Source organism: Varanus komodoensis, unplaced genomic scaffold (genome assembly GCF_004798865.1).
Source record: "Varanus komodoensis strain SLA01 unplaced genomic scaffold, ASM479886v1 scaffold15, whole genome shotgun sequence".
In the NCBI taxonomy this organism is placed as follows: domain Eukaryota; kingdom Metazoa; phylum Chordata; class Lepidosauria; order Squamata; family Varanidae; genus Varanus; species Varanus komodoensis.
In genome coordinates, this window is record NW_025335440.1 from 26405500 (window position 1) to 26423547 (window position 18048).

Sequence of the window (18048 nt, forward strand, 5' to 3'; positions counted from 1 at the left end):
ATTAGCTTTCCATCTATGTAATTTATGACATATCTAATGTGTTTTTAAAATAAACTCTAGTTGAAGAGCTCAGCTATGCATTGCATACTAGCATATGTTGCCATGCTTCCCCCACCAAAAAGAAAACTTCAGAAAGCTGTGATTTTGATTAGAACAGCAGAGGGAAGGAGGAGCTAAACCTTTTCCCTACCCATTGAGGGCCAACTGACTTGCTAGGGGGCTTTGGAATGGAGGCTATGGATGAAGACAGGGATAAGTACTCCCATGATACTTCTATCCTCAATTGTGTAGCCTTCTGAATAATTAAAAAATGTGGTTTGTCCCTAATATATATGAGACACAGATTGTTTAGTGTTGCCAATCTGATGCTTTCTTTTGAGAGTTCATGCTTACATAGAGCATGTTCAGCAGGTGAATCCTGGCTTAATAAACCAGGATGCACGCCACTTGCAGCCACTTCACTCAAGCAATGAAACAAACCAGGGATCAGCAGTTAACTGTAGCTTCCTGCTACTACATATTACATAGTGATGGGGACTTCTGAATCCTGGCTTGTTTGAAAGTCATTAACCATAGTTCCTGTTTCATACATAGCAGGGAGCTATGCTTAACCATGGCTTCCAGGCTGCTTCTTCATTCACTCATGTGGAAGCAGGATCAAAGGATCAGTGCTCTGGTTGTATGTGGATATCCTGGCTTATTGTGTCAGGATTTGATTGTCTGACATGGACCATTACTGTAACCATACTTAAGACCCTTGTAGAAAATTCTGAGATCAACCACTCTTCCCTAACTACTTTTCTTTTCAAATGTCCCCCACCCACTCTGACTGCCAATCAAGCTTTTCACTAGCAACAATTAAGTTTACCACTAGACAAGTTTCCACTTAATTAGGGTGTTTTTACCAGCTTCAATCTCTAGTTTCCCGTTCTGGTTACATGGGGTTCCTGTAACGTATCATTAACATAATGTGTCATTATTAGCTATCATTAACATAACATGAAACTTAACCATTGTTAAAGCAAAAGGAGCAGCTTGCTCCATGACAAAGCAGCACACAATCTGAGTCCACTCCCAAACTCTTAACTATATTTAAGAACTTATATCCTAGTGGTATTAATTTATATTTGGACTTTTGCAGATGGATAAAACACCTGATTTGAATCCCTATGTGCTGCTTTTTAAATTTATACATATGTAATGAAATGCACCAGCTCAGCTTAATGATACCTTTCAAGACTCTACAATTATAAGAATTTTTTCAGTAGGTAGAGCGCTGCCGGATCAGGTCCATTTAGTCCAATATTTCTGTTCACACGGTGACCAACCAGCTGCCCACTGGTGTACGCAGCATGTGCATAGTGTCTCTGATACTGGAGACACTATGCCAACACACAGCCATCAAGACTAGTAGGTGTTGTAGCCTGCTCCTCCATGAATTTGTCTAGTCCCTGTTTAAGGCCATTAGACTGGGGGACATCCCTACATCTTGCAGAAGTGAATTCCATAGCTCACCGATGTGCTGTGTGAAAAGGTACTTCCTTTTATCTGTTGCAAGTATCTGACCAATCAGTTTCATGAGATGAGCCTGGGCTCTAGTCTTTCAGAAGAGAACAAAAAATTATTCTTTCCACTTTCTCCGCACCATGCATAATCTTGAGTGCCTCTTTCATGTCTCTCCTTACTCACTTTTTTCCTAAACAATCTGAACAATCTCAGCTATTGCAAGCTTTCCTCAAGGGAGAGTTGCTCCAACCCAATGCTGCGATCATTTTACTTGCCCTTCTCTGCACTCTTTGCAACTCAATAAAGTCCTTTTTCAGTGTGGTGGCCTGAAAAACTACATACAATATTCCAAGTGTGCTCACCAATGATTTGTATAAGGGACCAAAATCCTGGTGTCTTTGTGTTCTAATACTTTCCTAGTTATACTTAGCATGGAGTTTGTGTTTTTCCCCAGCAGTCACACACTGGGTCAAAATATTCATTGAGCTGTCAACCACAACCCCAAGGTCCCTTTCTTGAATCCCCACTAACAAAATGGGAAAGAGAATCAACTTATTTCCAGGTGTGTTACTGACACTTGCTATTGCTTAAGAATTCTGACAAGCGTGGTCTGAGCTTATCCAGCTCAACAAAGCAGCAAGGGTAAAACCTCAATGTGTTTGCTTATAATTCTTATTTAACGGAGTTTAGTTTTTTACTCCAATAGTCAGCATTGGCTGTGTTTTGTATCCTTGACTACAAGACCTAAACACAATAATATAAGAAGGGGCCTTTTGTTTCCCTGCCATCCCTCCTATTTTTGTTTTGTTTTGATTTATTTCAGCCTTGCATTAATGTTTCAAAGCATTTCCTTTTACATAGATTCATGTTATACATTGTGACAAATTCATAGAGTCAGGTTCAGTGAGAATTCTGAGCATATCTCCAGGTTGAGTTGGATCTTTAGGAAGTGTTACCTTCCATAAATAAAATGCATACACAAAAGCTGTCTTAAACATATAAAGAAAGGAATCAGAGTAAATACTTTTTGGCCTCCATTATATGTTTAGTGGCATTTTTTTTGGCCATTGCTTGATTCCTAGAAGTTGGATCTCAAGCAGAGAAGGAGTGCTAATGAATTCCCAAAGTTCACATTCAAAGGGCAACAGCACATTTATCAGCCCCCTTCACCTAAAATGTGGCAGACATCAGTGGAAATGAGGTGGAACGTCTTTCTTTTTTTAATGAAGCAAGACTAACATTATTACAATAACAAGGTCAGAAAAGAATCTTGCAGGGTATTTCACTTTCAGAAGCAAAGTCCAGAACTACCTTGAGAGGCCACCATGATTCTGAAGAGGTGTCTACTTCTTCCCATAGAAGCAGGCTGATGATATTCTTTGTGAAAGGGAATGCTACTCCTTCCAAACATAGCTCGTCCAGAAAGGACCTTGGGGCTGGGTCCTCTGTAGTAGAACTCCACACATTTTCAAAGGTTGGATCATCATTCGGATGTGAACAGAAATACACCCTACTTGATTCAGCTAATTTTTCCAACTGGCTGAAGCAACTTTTTCCCTTCCTCCTCCTCCTTCCTCAGCCTTCCCACCTGCAAGCCAGATGCAATTTATTTTTGTCCTTACATGCCTTGCTTGGCCTCCACCATGTATCTTTTGGAGCTGCTTATTGACTTCTGCAGTTGTGCTTCATTGGGACCAAAGCAGGCACCATCATTCATCAGCATGCCTACCAGGAACTCATTTAAGTTGTATTTTTGCTACTTAGGTGGGCCAGGAGGCTGATGTGCTTTCCAAATTACTGCTGCACAAGGCTGGATAGTGTACAGGCAAATACTATAGTCAGTGTATGTTGGAAGTGCTTCACTATTTTAAATCCAGGTACCCATGTGTTTCACATTTGCTGAAACAGAAATTCAATTTTTCAGTATGCTAATAGAATTGAAAATATCTAGATATGGTGCTAGCACTCCCAAAAATTTTAGCAGTAGCTGTCAAACTACAGGCCAGGAGTAAGTTGCTTAGTTCATCCCAAGGATGGACAACTTGTGGCCCTCCAGATGTTTTGACCTACAACACCCATCAGCCATGAAAGTTGTAGGCCCAAGTATCTGGAGGGCCACAACTTTGACTGCTTCTGCCCTACCCTTTGAAGTACAGTCTATGGCAAGGAAGAGGGGAAAACATGCTTTGATCTAACATCTCTTCAGCATATGCAACGTACACATGGATAAGAGGTAACTGGCCCCACCTCTAACATATTTTATGTTACTGGCCTCACTCCCTGTGGTATACACCTACTAGGTGTGTAAGTCTGTAGACAGGCACCAGCTTACGTTCAGCTGAACCCACCCACAAGAGTCCGTATCTCAGGGAGTGCCTGCCTGTACTCAGCTGCATGAGAGTTGATGCTCCTTTGTCAGCGTCCACATTCAGCATGTAAACGTTGGAGATGGAGCATGCAACGTCAGAAGGTGCAGGAGACACGACTGTGCTCCCCTTCTATGTATCTAGCCCTGCTCATGGAAGAGGAGTTCTGAACAGGACTAACATTTTACTGGAAAACAGATCTGGAGACATTCTAGTGGTTGTTACTCAACTTCTGCCTCTTTCATAACATCATGCATCATATCCCAAAGTACTAGTCACTGTTCCAGTCACTGTTCTAGTCACTGTTCCACTGTTCCTTAAAAACGGAGTGTTTAAGCACAGGAGTTTTAAATCTTATTCTGTGGTGGAGAAAATATTGCACATGGATATTGAACTGAGGATTCTTTAACAGAATACATAAGAGGGTGAGCCTAAATAGCTGTCCGTATCCAGGAGAAGTCTGAACAACACCAGAGGATACAGTTTCGGGTTGCTGCTGACTGCACACATTTTATGAGTACCCTTCTACCACAGAGAAATTGCTCCATGGATATCGAAATGATGCATTGCACAGACCCTCCTCTTCCAGTTTCTACTAAGTGGTAGAAATTGAGAAGCACAGTACTTCCTGGAGCTTAACAGGCGGATGTGTGGATTCAGTGGCCCAAGATGTTCAAGATTTTTTAAAGTCCTGGCAGACATTAATTTCCAGGAAATGCCCTGTGGTGGAGTTGTTACTAGTGGCACAGGCTTAACTCTGAAACAGCATTTGTAAAAGTGAAAAAGGTTGTCAATTTTTTTAATATATAGTTAATGCATTACTGTAAAAGGCCTTTGGAAACAGCTAATGCACTTTACTGCTCATCCATCAATGAGACTCTGTGGGATTTTGCTTGACAGTCTGTTTGATAATGTCAAATTAATGAGAAGGACAGGATATGCCTTTCACTCACAATATTTCCATATATTATAAACATTATAGTGTCTTGTCTGGATGTGAGCAATGGAGTGTATAAAGCTTGGGATGGGGTTGCTAAATTGCCAATATAAACTTTGGAATAATAATTGTCCTGCATTTGGAAAACAGAAAAGAGAGAGCTTTTGTGGGGTGTCATGTCAACTATATACTGTTGCATCTGATTCGGATTCTGACTTACCTTGAAGATGGCACATAGTTCATCACTCATATTATTTTACCTAGATGTGGCATTTCTTGTATGCCATCTAGGCAACATGCAGGGTATGAAGCATGGTGGCAGCAAGATGGCTGCTTCTGCACACTTCACACCTTACATTGATTGTTTGTGACCATGCAAGTTCAGAGGTTTACAAGTATCTGTTGAGGGTAAATAGGATTGTGTCCTCCAGGCACAATTCTATGGAAGTCTAGGCAGAAAAAGCTGCCAGTGTGCCCCAGCCAGGATTGCCTCTTAATGGAGCAGTCTTGTGGCCCCCAGGGAGTGTCTGAGGGGCTATAGATAGCGATGGCTTTGAAGGGGGAAATCCTTAGTTGGATTTCTCCACCCCTTCCAACCACCACTGAAAGTTCTGCAGTGGCTTCCTTTCCCAAGGTTAATGTCAGGAACTTGGAAGAGGATGAGAAGGGAGTTAAGGAGGCAATCTGGTAAGCAGGATGAGAGGAGAGGATGTGGATCCTCTCACCCCTCAGTTCCTGTTCCTGCTTCAGGATGGTGAGCAAGCTATATGGACTCGGGGGACCACCCAGCAGAAAGTCTTAGAAAGTAGGATGGGAAGCTAAGTGCCTTCTCTAGTCTTCCTGTCCTGTCTGGCTTCTGCTAGCAGGGCTTTGGATGGAATGCTCTGAGAACAATTCCGTTGCTGCCCTTTCACGACACCCCACGCAGCCCTGCATCTATCTAATGAGATCCCACAGTGTATGGAAACCCCTTCATTGCTCCCAGTTTACTGTCAAATGATAAACATCAGCATGGGTTCAAAAAGATGAATCATGAGAGATTATTCTGCTCCTCCCTCTGCCTAGAAAACCATTTTTCTTTAAAAGAAAATGCATTTAAACTAATGTGTTCAGATTTCACTAGAAACACATAGAGCGTATCAATTGGATTATACATTTGGCTATAGACACTGGTTAAAGGGAGGTAGGCCACACTTTTTCCATTTTTATTTAATTTTTTGTTTAAAAGAGTTCCAAATTGAAGTCAAGTTACTAACAGAGTTCCTCAAGTACCAGTGTAAGACTCCTTCTATTTTTACCCATGGAATTAGCATAGAATCAGGGGGAGGATATTGATGGCATTTCCTGATAACCCCAGATAGGGAGGCAACATTATTCCTGCATGGGATTGTCAAGAAATTATACCAGTTGAACTGCATGGCCTCATGAACTCAAGGAATTCAAATGGAATGAGACTGAATAGTGCAAAATGTTATGGTCATATGCTTGGGGAGTAATAATAAACATATTTGCTATTATCTGGGGATTCAGTAGCTGGAAACAACAAAGAAGAAAAAAGATCTAAGAAAGAGATATACAAAAACATCATACAGGATCATCTGTTAGAAGCATGGGTTGTATTAAATGAAGAACTTGTGTATATAGAATGGCAGCAATGAGAAGATGGGAATCACAATAAGGTTTTTAATTTTAAGTTAAAATGTTGTATCTGTATTAAGATACTATCTAATTGTTTATGGTATTTTTGACAAGCTATCACAAACATGGCATACGCATGCATAGTCCAAAGCATCCTGGTTACTGGAAAAATAGGAAGGTGAGGTAATTATAGATTTCTCCCTCAAAATGGGGTATTCATTGTATACCACCACATAATTTACTTTCATACCACCTGAATTTTTTAGGTTGTAATAATGAACATGAGGATTTGAATGCAGCTTTTCACCCCTGTGATTCTAGCCAGTGTGAAAACAGTGAATGCTGTTCAGGTTTCCTTTTCACCTACAAGGCAAGACACTACACAGAACAGAAGCGTAACAGTAGCCCAGTTTACCCTTTTAAAATTAAGCTGCTGAGAAAGAGATTCTGAATGGAAGCAAAAACCGCCCCGAGGCTTCGGCAAGGGGCGGCATAGAAATGTTTTAATAATAAATAAATAAATAAATAAAAACGAAGCAAGTAGGTAGGATGCTTGACATTTTCCTTACCTGACACTTCTCACCCCATCCCAAATTAGCTTTTTCAATTTTAAAGAGCCTTTCGTATCATGACAAAACATGTTTGTGTGTAACATTTAGAATGGCTCCGAGAACACTCTATGCCTAATTCACTTGGGCTGGATTTGGCAAATTTAGTTGCACTTGGGGTGGTAGATGCTGTGGGATGCAGGCTCTCTAAACATTTGCCCTGGATCTTCTGAGCTGTGCTCTGTATCTTTTGAGACAATCCAGTGAAATCATCTACCTTTACAAGCCTGCCTCTTCTCACTGAGTTCAGAAGTGTTTGCACTGATTAGGAAACTTTAGGACTTACTCCCTTGGCAGACCAGTGCAGGGTGTAGTATGATAGCAGAAGCCTTTTAAACTTTAAAAGTTACCAACATATTTTTTTCACAGTCGGATCATTGTTCCTATTCTTACATGCCCACTACTGGGAGTTTGCTCACAAAAGGGAAGGAGAAAGGCAGAAAAGTGGAGAGTAGTATTTCATACAGCATCTAATTTTACTGCCTCAAAGCAAACTTTGGGGTTCTAAGTAAACTCAGTAGTTTCAACATAGTAAAGTGCTTAATTAGCCTCCACAAACTTATTGTCCCATTCCCCCTTTAATTTCTCCCACAAAGATGCAGGCAGAGGATCACACCAAAAGGAGGGATAGGAGTTACTTATTACTTCATTTGGGATCCATCCTTAGATTCATAAAGTTCAGGCATAGCTACAGCAAAAGCGAAGTCCTAATGCTGGCCAGTAAGGTTTTGCTCTTATTGATTTCACTAAGTTCTTTTCTTCATATTACTCTCCTTTATTTGAGGATAAGGTTGTGGACATTTTCCTGGGAAAGGGATATTTGGAAAAGTGGAATTCATAGGGTACCAGCCTCGGGCAAAAAACTGTTCATTGCAAACAAAACTATACATTGTTTGATGGCAAGATGTTTCTCAAGTCTGGATGCAGCAGTAACTAGAAAGAATAGACAGAGGTCCTGTCTGAGGCTGGAAGTCCAAACAATAAAAGAAAGGGGCAAAACCCCTTACCTTTAAGTACCATTCCCTTTTGGACCAGTCCAGAGAACCTTGCTCAAATGTAAAATCAGTATTTCAGAAAACTACCCAACTTTCCATCATATTTGGATTGTGAATAATCAGAGACAGTTGTATTATTTATGACTGGGGGAAGCAGTTGGGGTTTCTCTGGGTCATGTTCTATAATAAGTTTTGAATACGAAATTTGTTAATTAGGATAGCCACCTCGCTTCCACTGCAGGACTGTTCAGTGGCTGTCCAAATTCTGTTCAAGGGCAAACTGTTATGAGGATCTCAAGCCCTTGAAGGGATCATAGGATTGTTCCCTCCAGGTGTTTCACTGTGGTGGCACCCAATTTATGGAATGTTCTCCCCCTGGTATTTCGCAGGCCCCAACTCCATCATGATCTAGATGCCAGTTAAAGGCTCATTGCTTTACTCGGGCCTTGAGCAAATTGCAGCCCAGCTTGCTTGCTTATATTTATGGTGCAGTATTGCCTCTGATTGATTTTAATGGATTATTGATTTTTTGTATACATATAGTAATTTTTATTTCAGTGGTTTTTTAATGTATATTTTGAGAAGTGTTTAGAAATATTTTAAAATATGCCCACCTGTATATACATTTACAAAATAAGTAAATTATGAAGAAACGAACCCCAAGAACAGAGAGGAGCTGGGGCCTTCAAGTGGCCCATCAGCAGTTAGCACCTGGGCAGCAGACAGAGGAGGCCCATCTTCCCCAGTATTTCTATCATAATTTCCACTTAAGTACAGTAATTGATTCTAAATTTGCATCTGCCTAAGGATATACACATTTAATGCAAATCCCTGCCCTTTCATTTTGTCCATGTGTAAGTGCCCACTTGTATGCCAGGTAAAGATCGGACTCAAGAATCAACGGCAAATGGCAACACGTCTGGGAGGGATTCACCATGTCATTCTGTATTCCTTCTGCAGGTCTGGAAAGGTTCCTTCTGTTATTTCTGATGACCTAAGAGGCAAAATATTTTAAGCCACCAATATGATGATGCAGTCATTTGAATTCAAAGAGAAGAGAGTCTGTCAGCTGACTTCTTGTTATTCCAGAAGCAGCCACAGCAGTTCTCAGCCTTAAGGAACAATGACACATTTTTCACAATTAACTTGTGCTTTCAAATGGGTGTATGTTTGTATAAGCCCCACCCTCGAGGCCAAAGGTCAGGGATTAGTGTACTCATAAATCCGCTTTGCAGATGAGAGATAAAATAACTTAAGGAGGCCTGCTCTGAACAGCAGCTGCAAGGGGAGAAAGTCTTGCTAAAATAATGGGGGAGCAAGCTGATGCTGCAGGAAATTCCAAAGAATATAAACATTTTGCACTGATGAGATGAGAATGCTGGATGCACTGGAAATGTATGAAAGAAAACCCCAGAATCTGTTTGTCCTGGAGCAGAGAAGGGAGATCCTTCTCAGAAACAAAGAAGATTTTCCCAGATGCAGGATATAATATGGACAGTGAAGTTTCTCCATCAGTGATGGAACTTTGCCAAAACTAAAGCTAAGAGCAAAAGCTAAGCTAAGACAAAATACAAAATGTAGTGATGCTTCATGGTATGGCTATCACCTAAGGGAATATAACGTTCCTTTTGCATATAAATATACTTTAGGAAAATAAAAATAGCTTTCCCTTTGCTTTTCCCCAGCTTTTGAGTTTTCAAAGAGATCTGGGCCTGTTGTGATTTTAATTGTAATGAGAGTAAGCTTTGTGCATAGATTCAGTCAAAACTGGTGTTTAGTTCATATTCTTAGGATAATTTAGATGCTGTGCCAATTCATTCCTTGGCCCAAAAGTCACTGCATCTGCCAAAGCATGGAACAGCTTATGAGAATAAGGACCTCACCCTCCATAAATAAGCAATTAGGATTTAACTTCTACTCCTTCAGACTGTGCCTTTGTTTCAAAGTTGAGAAGAACTGGGGTATCTAGGGGGGAATCTTGCTTAAGGAAATGTTGAAAGATACAGGGAAATGAGACAGGTGGATTAAGTGAATAATGAAAGGGGTTAATTATTCCCAGCTGTGTGCCTGTCTTGCTGGTTCTTCATGGAAGACTTAGTGATAGGTTGCAAAAACCGAAGAGCATTTTAGGGCACTTCTGTTTGGAAACATTCCTTTTCAGGCTATTTTATAGAAGAACCATAAGCAAGGAAAGCAGGGACCTTAAAGTTACCCATCCAAAGCTAGCCCCTGGGCAACACACAAAGCAGGCTGGCACACAGTTTTCACCATTATTGTGAGATGTATTCTTCCATTGAAATTATGCTAATTGCATCTTAATCTGCATGCAAGCATATAAATTAGCATATGCAAATTCTGTACAAATCTCTGCCCTGCCTCCCCCCCCCCCCATCCTCCCCAATTGTGGATGTCTAAAGTGGACACCTTAAACTGCTTGGGGAAAATATGGCCCATTGCAACACTTTAAAGCTGGCTGGAAGCCTGTGGATTAGAAGCATAAACATGGAGGGAGGAAGCAGGCAGAGCACATTGTAAAGGTGCTGAAATATAGTGTTCAGAACTGGATAGTATGCAAGCAATGGAGGATGCTTGGATTATCTCACTCTTAGTAGCTCCTAAATCCTGTGTAGGCACAGAAAGATTGGTAAACTCTGTTGGGCTTCCTTCCAAAATTCTTGGTCTCTGCAATAGAGACTCATTAGTCAAATGAATCTGCTATCCAGTTTTGTATCTTGCTCGTGTATTGCTAATGGAATTGTTAAACCCTCCATTTAGTAGTTCATGGTACGGAGAATGCCTTTGTATCCCTTTTTCTTTGATTGATTTTGTGTGCAGTTCTTACAGCTTATATACCCACAGTCCTTATATAGGATAGCTCTTTTCCTGCATTTTTCCCCACTGGTGTACGTGCATCATGCATATGTGATCAAAAGAAAACTGACAGCATGCCATAAGAGCACCGTGGGAGCATTCTTGGTTGTGTCCCCACTGCCATATCCCTTCGCCCACACCCACTGCCCCCGTGTTGCAAAGGTCTGCGGCAGGGAACCTTGCCCTACACACATACAACCCAAGTGTACTATGTCTTGAGCTGGCTTTCCAGTGCAGACTCATGCCGGGCTGGGGAAATGAGGACCCAACAGAAGCGGAGGGATCAGCCAGTTTATTCCTACTCACATTTTAATCACAAGAAGTCTAGAACACTTGAAGAGTAGAGGAATGTTTCAGCCTTCCAGTACACGCTGTCAATGGCATTAAAATGGTCGTTCTTTAACAAATAATTTTCAAGGACAAATGTCAGTGCAAAGTTGCTGAGGTATGGTTCATCCAGAGGTCAAGCACCATTTATTGCAACTTCCATAAGGATACAGTTGTGGTTGTTATGATCACACTGCATATGGTCATCTTATTATTGCAGTGATAACAACCAGTGACAACTTGTGAATGACAGCCATTAATAAACCACCCAGAGAGCTTCAGCTACCAGGTGGTAAAGAAATTAAATAACAACAACAACAGCAATAATGTACTCATCACAGTCTTTTCTGATGACACAGTTTAGATTTCCAACCTAACTCAACCCAAGCCTGTGTATGGATATGAAACTACCCATTTGACATTAACATGTAATGCATCTGATGAAGTATCCAATCAGGGCTTGTGCCTGAATCAAATTGTTAGTCATTCAGGTGCCACAAGGATCTCTATTTTTTTCCTGCCACATACGTACACAGCTCTCCAGAGTACAAACATATGATAATGTCCATGACATGATGGATATTTCAAGTATATCATGATAAAGGACATATATGTACTTTTAAGTGAGAATTGATCCCCTAAGAAATATCAAATGCATATCTTATGGAGATTAATTAAAATGTTGTTTGAAAAGCTCTCTGCTGTATTTTATTTTTCAGAGGAAAAATGGTCATTATACTCTTTCTGTCAATGTGTCCTTTGAAGTAAAGAAGATGCCATATAAAGTTCAGCCAGCAAAACTCTCTGAAGGAAGCATAGCAGTGAGTAACACAGAAAACAAATAATACACTGGTGCAAAACATCATCTTGATTATTACTGTATTTATAGATAAGAAATCCAAGATAAATGTTTCCTGTGTTTCTAACACAGGATCTTCCTTTATATACTATATAAAGGACATAAACGTGAAATAATTTTAAAGTAATCTTAATGTTTGCTAAATCGGTGCATTTCTATTAACATGGCACTGCATTTCTCGTAGGAGGGAAATGACCAATTCAGATGGAGCTTTGTTGCACTCAATGGTTGACTTTCAGCCTGCTGGGATTGCTGAGTTATTGTCTTTAGGGTTCGGGCTCTATTGTTTGGCTCCTGCCAGGAGGCAGAGCTTCTAGGACAATCTGCTACCTCAAGGGAACCCCTTTTTGAAATATCAAGATTATTCCAAAAGATAAGCTTCAGACTGCAGCCCTAGGTTTTGGTGGTTTATTCATGTTTTCATGCTAAAGTTAGCTTGACCAAGATAATGCTCTCATTTCCTGTTTCCTTCTGAAGAAAGATCTTCCTTGGTTCTTCCTGATTTCATACCTTCTGGCTAACAAACTTATATGTTATGACAGGGGACTTCCCTTTTCAGCTGGTGAGCACAATAAGAATATTAAGAAAGTATGTGCTGTTACAAAATGTTTGTTTGGATAGGACCAGTCACAAAATGCCTATTTCATGCACAAGCAGATTGGTGACACTAAAAGACAGTAAGATTGTCCAGAAACCTAAATACAGGCCAGAGGTGTGGTCTGAACCCCACGACATAGTTTTCTCCTGCGAACACAGTCAAAAATGTGCTGCAAATACACACAAAAACATATTCTTTCAGGATGCCCACCAAATTCCCTTGTGTCCCTCTGGATCACCCCTAAATGCTCGCTCGCTCGCTCGCTCTCTCTCACACACACACACACAACCATAGCATCCATTTACAGTGGAGGTTCTGTGAATCAGCAAAATCCAAGTTTGCTAATGTTTTCCAAATTCCATCTCAAAGGACAGACTTGAGTCCATACCAGATTGTGAGTTTTGTTTTCTTTTAGCATGAAATTACGTGTATACATTTTTCAAATATATACATCAATTGTACACATTTTTGAAATCTACACACTCTTCTCCCATCAATTAAAGTGTGTGTGTATGCATTTTCAAAAATAGACATCTATGTTATGAGCACTTTTCAAATGTTCACATGTTGTTGAATGCATTTTACAAGGCCCATAAATCATATTGCAAGTTCAGAAATGAATATCTTAAACTGCAGATTGCATCTGAGTTGTGTTCCGTCTGGAAGATATGAACTAGGTAATTCTGCCAAAAGCCAATGGAAGAAAAATTGATACCTAATTCACAGATATACAAACACACTCCCTGACTTTCCAGGTCACCCCCACATTGGCTTCCCTGGTTTTACCAACAATGACCTGCAACTCTTTCTCCCTCCCTCCCTCTCTTGATTGGGCAAACATTGCATAGCAAAACTTCAGCTTGTCTCAACTGTCATCATCATTTGGTAAGAATATTTTGAACCCATGTGGAACATTGTAGGAAAATTAATATGGCAGAGGAGGTCAGATCTTCATTATGAAGGAATTCCAGCCGACGGGTGGACAATACATTTTTAAAATTAAAAAAAAAAAAAACTGTGAAAGGCCAGGAGGCTTGATGGGCATTGCAGGGGCACAATGACCCCTAGAGCCACTGTGCTGCTGACCCCAGTACTCTGACCACCACCTTCTCTTCCTTTTCCTGGACCTTCCTGAGCTTTATGTATCAGATGTGGAAAAGTCCATTCCTAGGCTGAGTCAGCTGGCTTTTAACCAGCTGCATCCGTGGTGCTGACACAATAAAAGCTGTCTGAGAGATTTAAGAGAGTAGCACCTTACCAAATTGATATGGGATTTCCCATTCTAATCTCTTGATGTGAACGAGTATTCTAAAAAGCCATTTTCCAAGAAATGATGGTTTAATTATTATCTCCATGGCTATTTTAAGCACATTTTTGGTTTATTCCTGTACATGTGTTTGTAACTCATGAATGGATTTTTCCCCCTCCTTTTTTCAGTATGAAATCTTCTTTTCTTTTGTCTTTTCTTCATCACAGCTTTAAACATCTAGTTCCTATGCTAAAAAGCAACTTGTACTTTTGGGTTTTAAAGTTCAGGCCCCACTTCTACCTTGTACTTTGGTCCTTGAACAAGTTAACCTCCCTTCAACCTATCTTTTAGGCTTTACCCCTTTGCCATCTAAGTTATGGGTGCTTTCATGTCTGTCGCTCCCACCATAGCGCTGCAATGGAATTGCTTTTTGTTTTGTGAGAGTGGACTAATGCCCTCTCAAGTGTTAAATGTCCACCAGCCCAGAAAGCATGAGAACCTCTGCTCTGGAGTAAAAATGAAGGAAAGCTGCTACCTTCATCCTGAAAGTAATGTCTCCTGGAGTCCTTGGTCTAACCAGTGGCTGCTTCTCTCTTTGATGCCTTCTGCAGAGAAATGATTTACCTTTAGCCTGGAAAGCCAAATGTTTTGATCCTTAATATTCATTGCCCATCCAAAGAGGTTCAAAGATACCACAGTAAAAGATAAATTCTGGCTCTTTCTGCTGCATGTGTTCTGTAACAGAAACACATGTTGATCAAAATGGCTGCTATGCACCGTCTGCATCTGAGCTGGGCGGCCCTGCCCCAGGTGATAGCCTGCTGTTCTCAACAAGTCTCAGATGAAATACCCAAACGATCAGATAAGCATTTTTTACAATACTACTAGAGAAAGAGGCATATTATTCCATGCAGTTGATTTACTGCCAGATGCCCAGAACAGCAACTGTAAACTCTTGAAAAATTATAGTGCTTTTATGTCTCTTCAGATCTGACCATGGCAGTGGAGAGTTGCCAGCTATATAGCTTGATGTGTCATAGGCAGACGTTCTTTTGAAGTTTCTGCAGGCAGAACTTTTATGTTCACTCCTCCTGAAGTTAATCAATAGTTCATTCGATGTATGTTTAGCAGGGTTCATTTTAAATGTCTAGAGGATTTTTAAAATGAGACACACTAAGTATTTACAAGGTTTGGAGATTCATAGCATCAGTCCTTAACATAATATAATTTAGAATTGTGATCATTTACAATTAAATTGTTGTAACTTGCTCTGGGTTGACAGCGGGGATGGGTAACCTCAGTGCTGAGGGACCTAAACTAGCTGATGCTTGGAGAATGACGATCTGCGCATTATCAGGCTTGGCCAACAATTGGATGAAGGATGTTCAAAGTGCTGACCAAATCCTTTGTTCTGTGCAGAAAGGGGTACATAGTTCTGTACCTCTCTCAGTATGCAGAAAGTGAAATGGGATGGGATAATGTGAGAGAAGAGGGAGACTTTGGGGGTAGGAGCCCCATCATCCAGCCCTCCAGATTGGTCTGGGGTGATTCTGGCTCCTGAGAGGAAGCAACTTCAGCACCAAGATCTAATCAGAGGTCCAGAGGTCACCCCTACACCATTGTTACTCTGGTATACATGAAGAAGAAATCCTAGTGTGTTAACCAGTTCATTTCACTATCTTGTGTCATTCATGCGGCACCATTTTTCTGTGGAACAAGCCATCCACCCACTAGGAGAACAAACCTGGTATTGTTTGTATGATTCCTTGATGAATGAATGTGGTGAGGACGCCTGATCTTGTCAGGCATTGATTTCAGTGAGGGTGCAGCCACACTGAAATAGTATTAGAAATTCCTTTCCCAGGTGAGATGTCTATTGAACTACACCTTGCTTTTCTGTTATCCCTTTTAAACTCATGAAGAACCATAACTGTATCATGCCACAATAAGTCCCTTTCAGCTCACTTTTCCTTAAGCTACACCTGACAACACATAAAGGGGTCAGAAACTGACATTAATTCCAGCCTTGTTCTTCCAGGATGAGAACATAGGTATATAGAATCATACAATTAGAAGGCATCTAGCAGGCCATCAGGTCCATCCACATGCTGAATGCAGGACTCAAGTCACACATCCAGGTTTTTACCAGGCCCAACTCTGCTCAGCTTCCTAGATTAGGCAGGATTAGGTACTTCAGGCTATATAGAAGCTTAAGAGTGTTCCTGAATCAGATCAAAGAGATATCTGGTCCAGCATTCTGTTCACACAGTGGTTGTCCAGGTCCTCTTAGGCCCCCTTTAGAGTTAAGTGGAGGATCTGCTCTTTCAGTTGCAGGCTTTAGTTATGCTGTAGGAGAAAGACAACAAGTGGTGTTAAATTTCTACAGAACTAGTTCATTTCTGCCATACGAACCAATTGAAAGGTACTCTCATACTGATTAGTATCAACTGCCCTCCCTTTTCAATAACCAAGATCCCAAAGACCAAACCTCCAAGGCAGTTCCTTATTTCTCAAAGACAAATTCTTAAACCGTCTTAGCCTTTGTAGTTGGTCCTTCATCCTTAATTGATGTCTTACCTTTGGATAGGTCACTCCTATTTCACCCTCTTGCTCTTTTTCAGAAAGTCTGTGACTTTTCATGGGTTCTAGAAGAACTTGGACTTTCTTCTCTTCACTTTCTCATTCATTCACTCATTTATTCAACTTCTTGCCCAAGAACCAAAACTCTCTGTGTGATTTACAACAATCCATTAAAACGTAATCTAAAATGTACCACAGTATTAAAACACTGGGGGGGGGGGATTGTCATACAAAAAATTAAAAACACATTTAAAATACATATTAAATTCCAGTAATTTAAGCAAGATAACAACTGATTGAATGTGATTAAACAAGTAACCAAATCCCCACTAATTAAATGGCCTGCATTAGAGAAAGGTTTTGACTAGATGCCAAAAAGATAGTAAGGTGGGCACCAGCCAGGCCTCAGTGAGACGGTCTTTCTAAAACTGGGTGGCCACCACAGTCTTCAAGGGTAGCCCCACATAAGGTGCATTATCTGCTTTCTCTCTGTCCTTGGCTCTGCATTCTCATACCACCAGGCCCAGTCCCCAGCTCCTTCTTCATCTGAATCAGGATCTTGTGGAAGAGCCTCTGCAAAGCTGGTGGTCCAGTCTCTAGAGAGGCCAGCCAGAATGCTGCCAAACCACTAGAACACTGTCTTAAATCTCAGAAAGGTTTTTTCACAGCAATTCTACAGTGCCTGGAATGCTTTCCCAAGGACCTTGGGATTGCTGCCTTGTAGGCTTTCCAGCCAGTTATTCAGATATTCAAGCCTATATTTGTTGTTCTTCCTTCAATTGTCCTCTGCACAGATGAAGAAATGTCAAATATATTATTAAATGAATTGCCAAATTTATCACTATTCTGTTAGGTTCAGCCATGCTGATTCACAGAGTCTTTAGATTCTATTTGAGACCAAACCAAGAATCTCTAAGAGTTTGGAAGAGAAAATGCAGGATTATTTTAATATTGCTATCATCTTGATCTAAATTTTCCCTGGAAAGTAAAGTTCAAAGTAAATTCTTAATCCCCAATTATTTCACTAAGATTGAACAATTATCCTTCTTTCTCTCCATCTCTCCCTCTCTCACACACAAACACCTCTTTCCATGGATTGTGCCTTTTGTGTACATTCTTAAACAAATGTCACACAGAGAGACAGACACACATGTAATTGGCATCATTCAAGTTTGCATTGGCATCATGTGAACATTTGGTGATTTAAAAGGCTCCATGTTTTATATGATGCTTCTACAAAAGCATTGTCCAGGCATATTTATTTTAAGTTTGCTTGTGCTCCCTATGAAATATATTTATACAAGGAAGTTATAAGACAAAAGCTCACATCAATATTAATTATGAGTCTGACCTCTGCTGACCTTTTACATAGTGCTTTGGGACCTTTTTCCAAGACAGGGAAATGGCAAATGTTTGAAAGGAACATGTAGGGGTATCAAAGAATAATTCATAATCTTTCCACTTCTGTAAGCAAAAAGGATTGGAGATCAGCAACAAGGATGTTCTGCACACAC

General features: G+C 40.5%; 1 protein-coding gene across 1 annotated transcript in view; it reads left to right on the forward strand.

Annotated features, from left to right (window-relative positions):
* ITGA8 (integrin subunit alpha 8) overlaps positions 1–18048 on the forward strand; it is an 85877-nt gene that overhangs the window by 54326 nt on the left and 13503 nt on the right. Inside the window, exon 23 of the mRNA XM_044424859.1 lies at positions 11968–12069. Coding sequence (XP_044280794.1) covers positions 11968–12069 — 102 coding nt within the window. The remainder of the gene's footprint in view (positions 1–11967; positions 12070–18048) is intronic.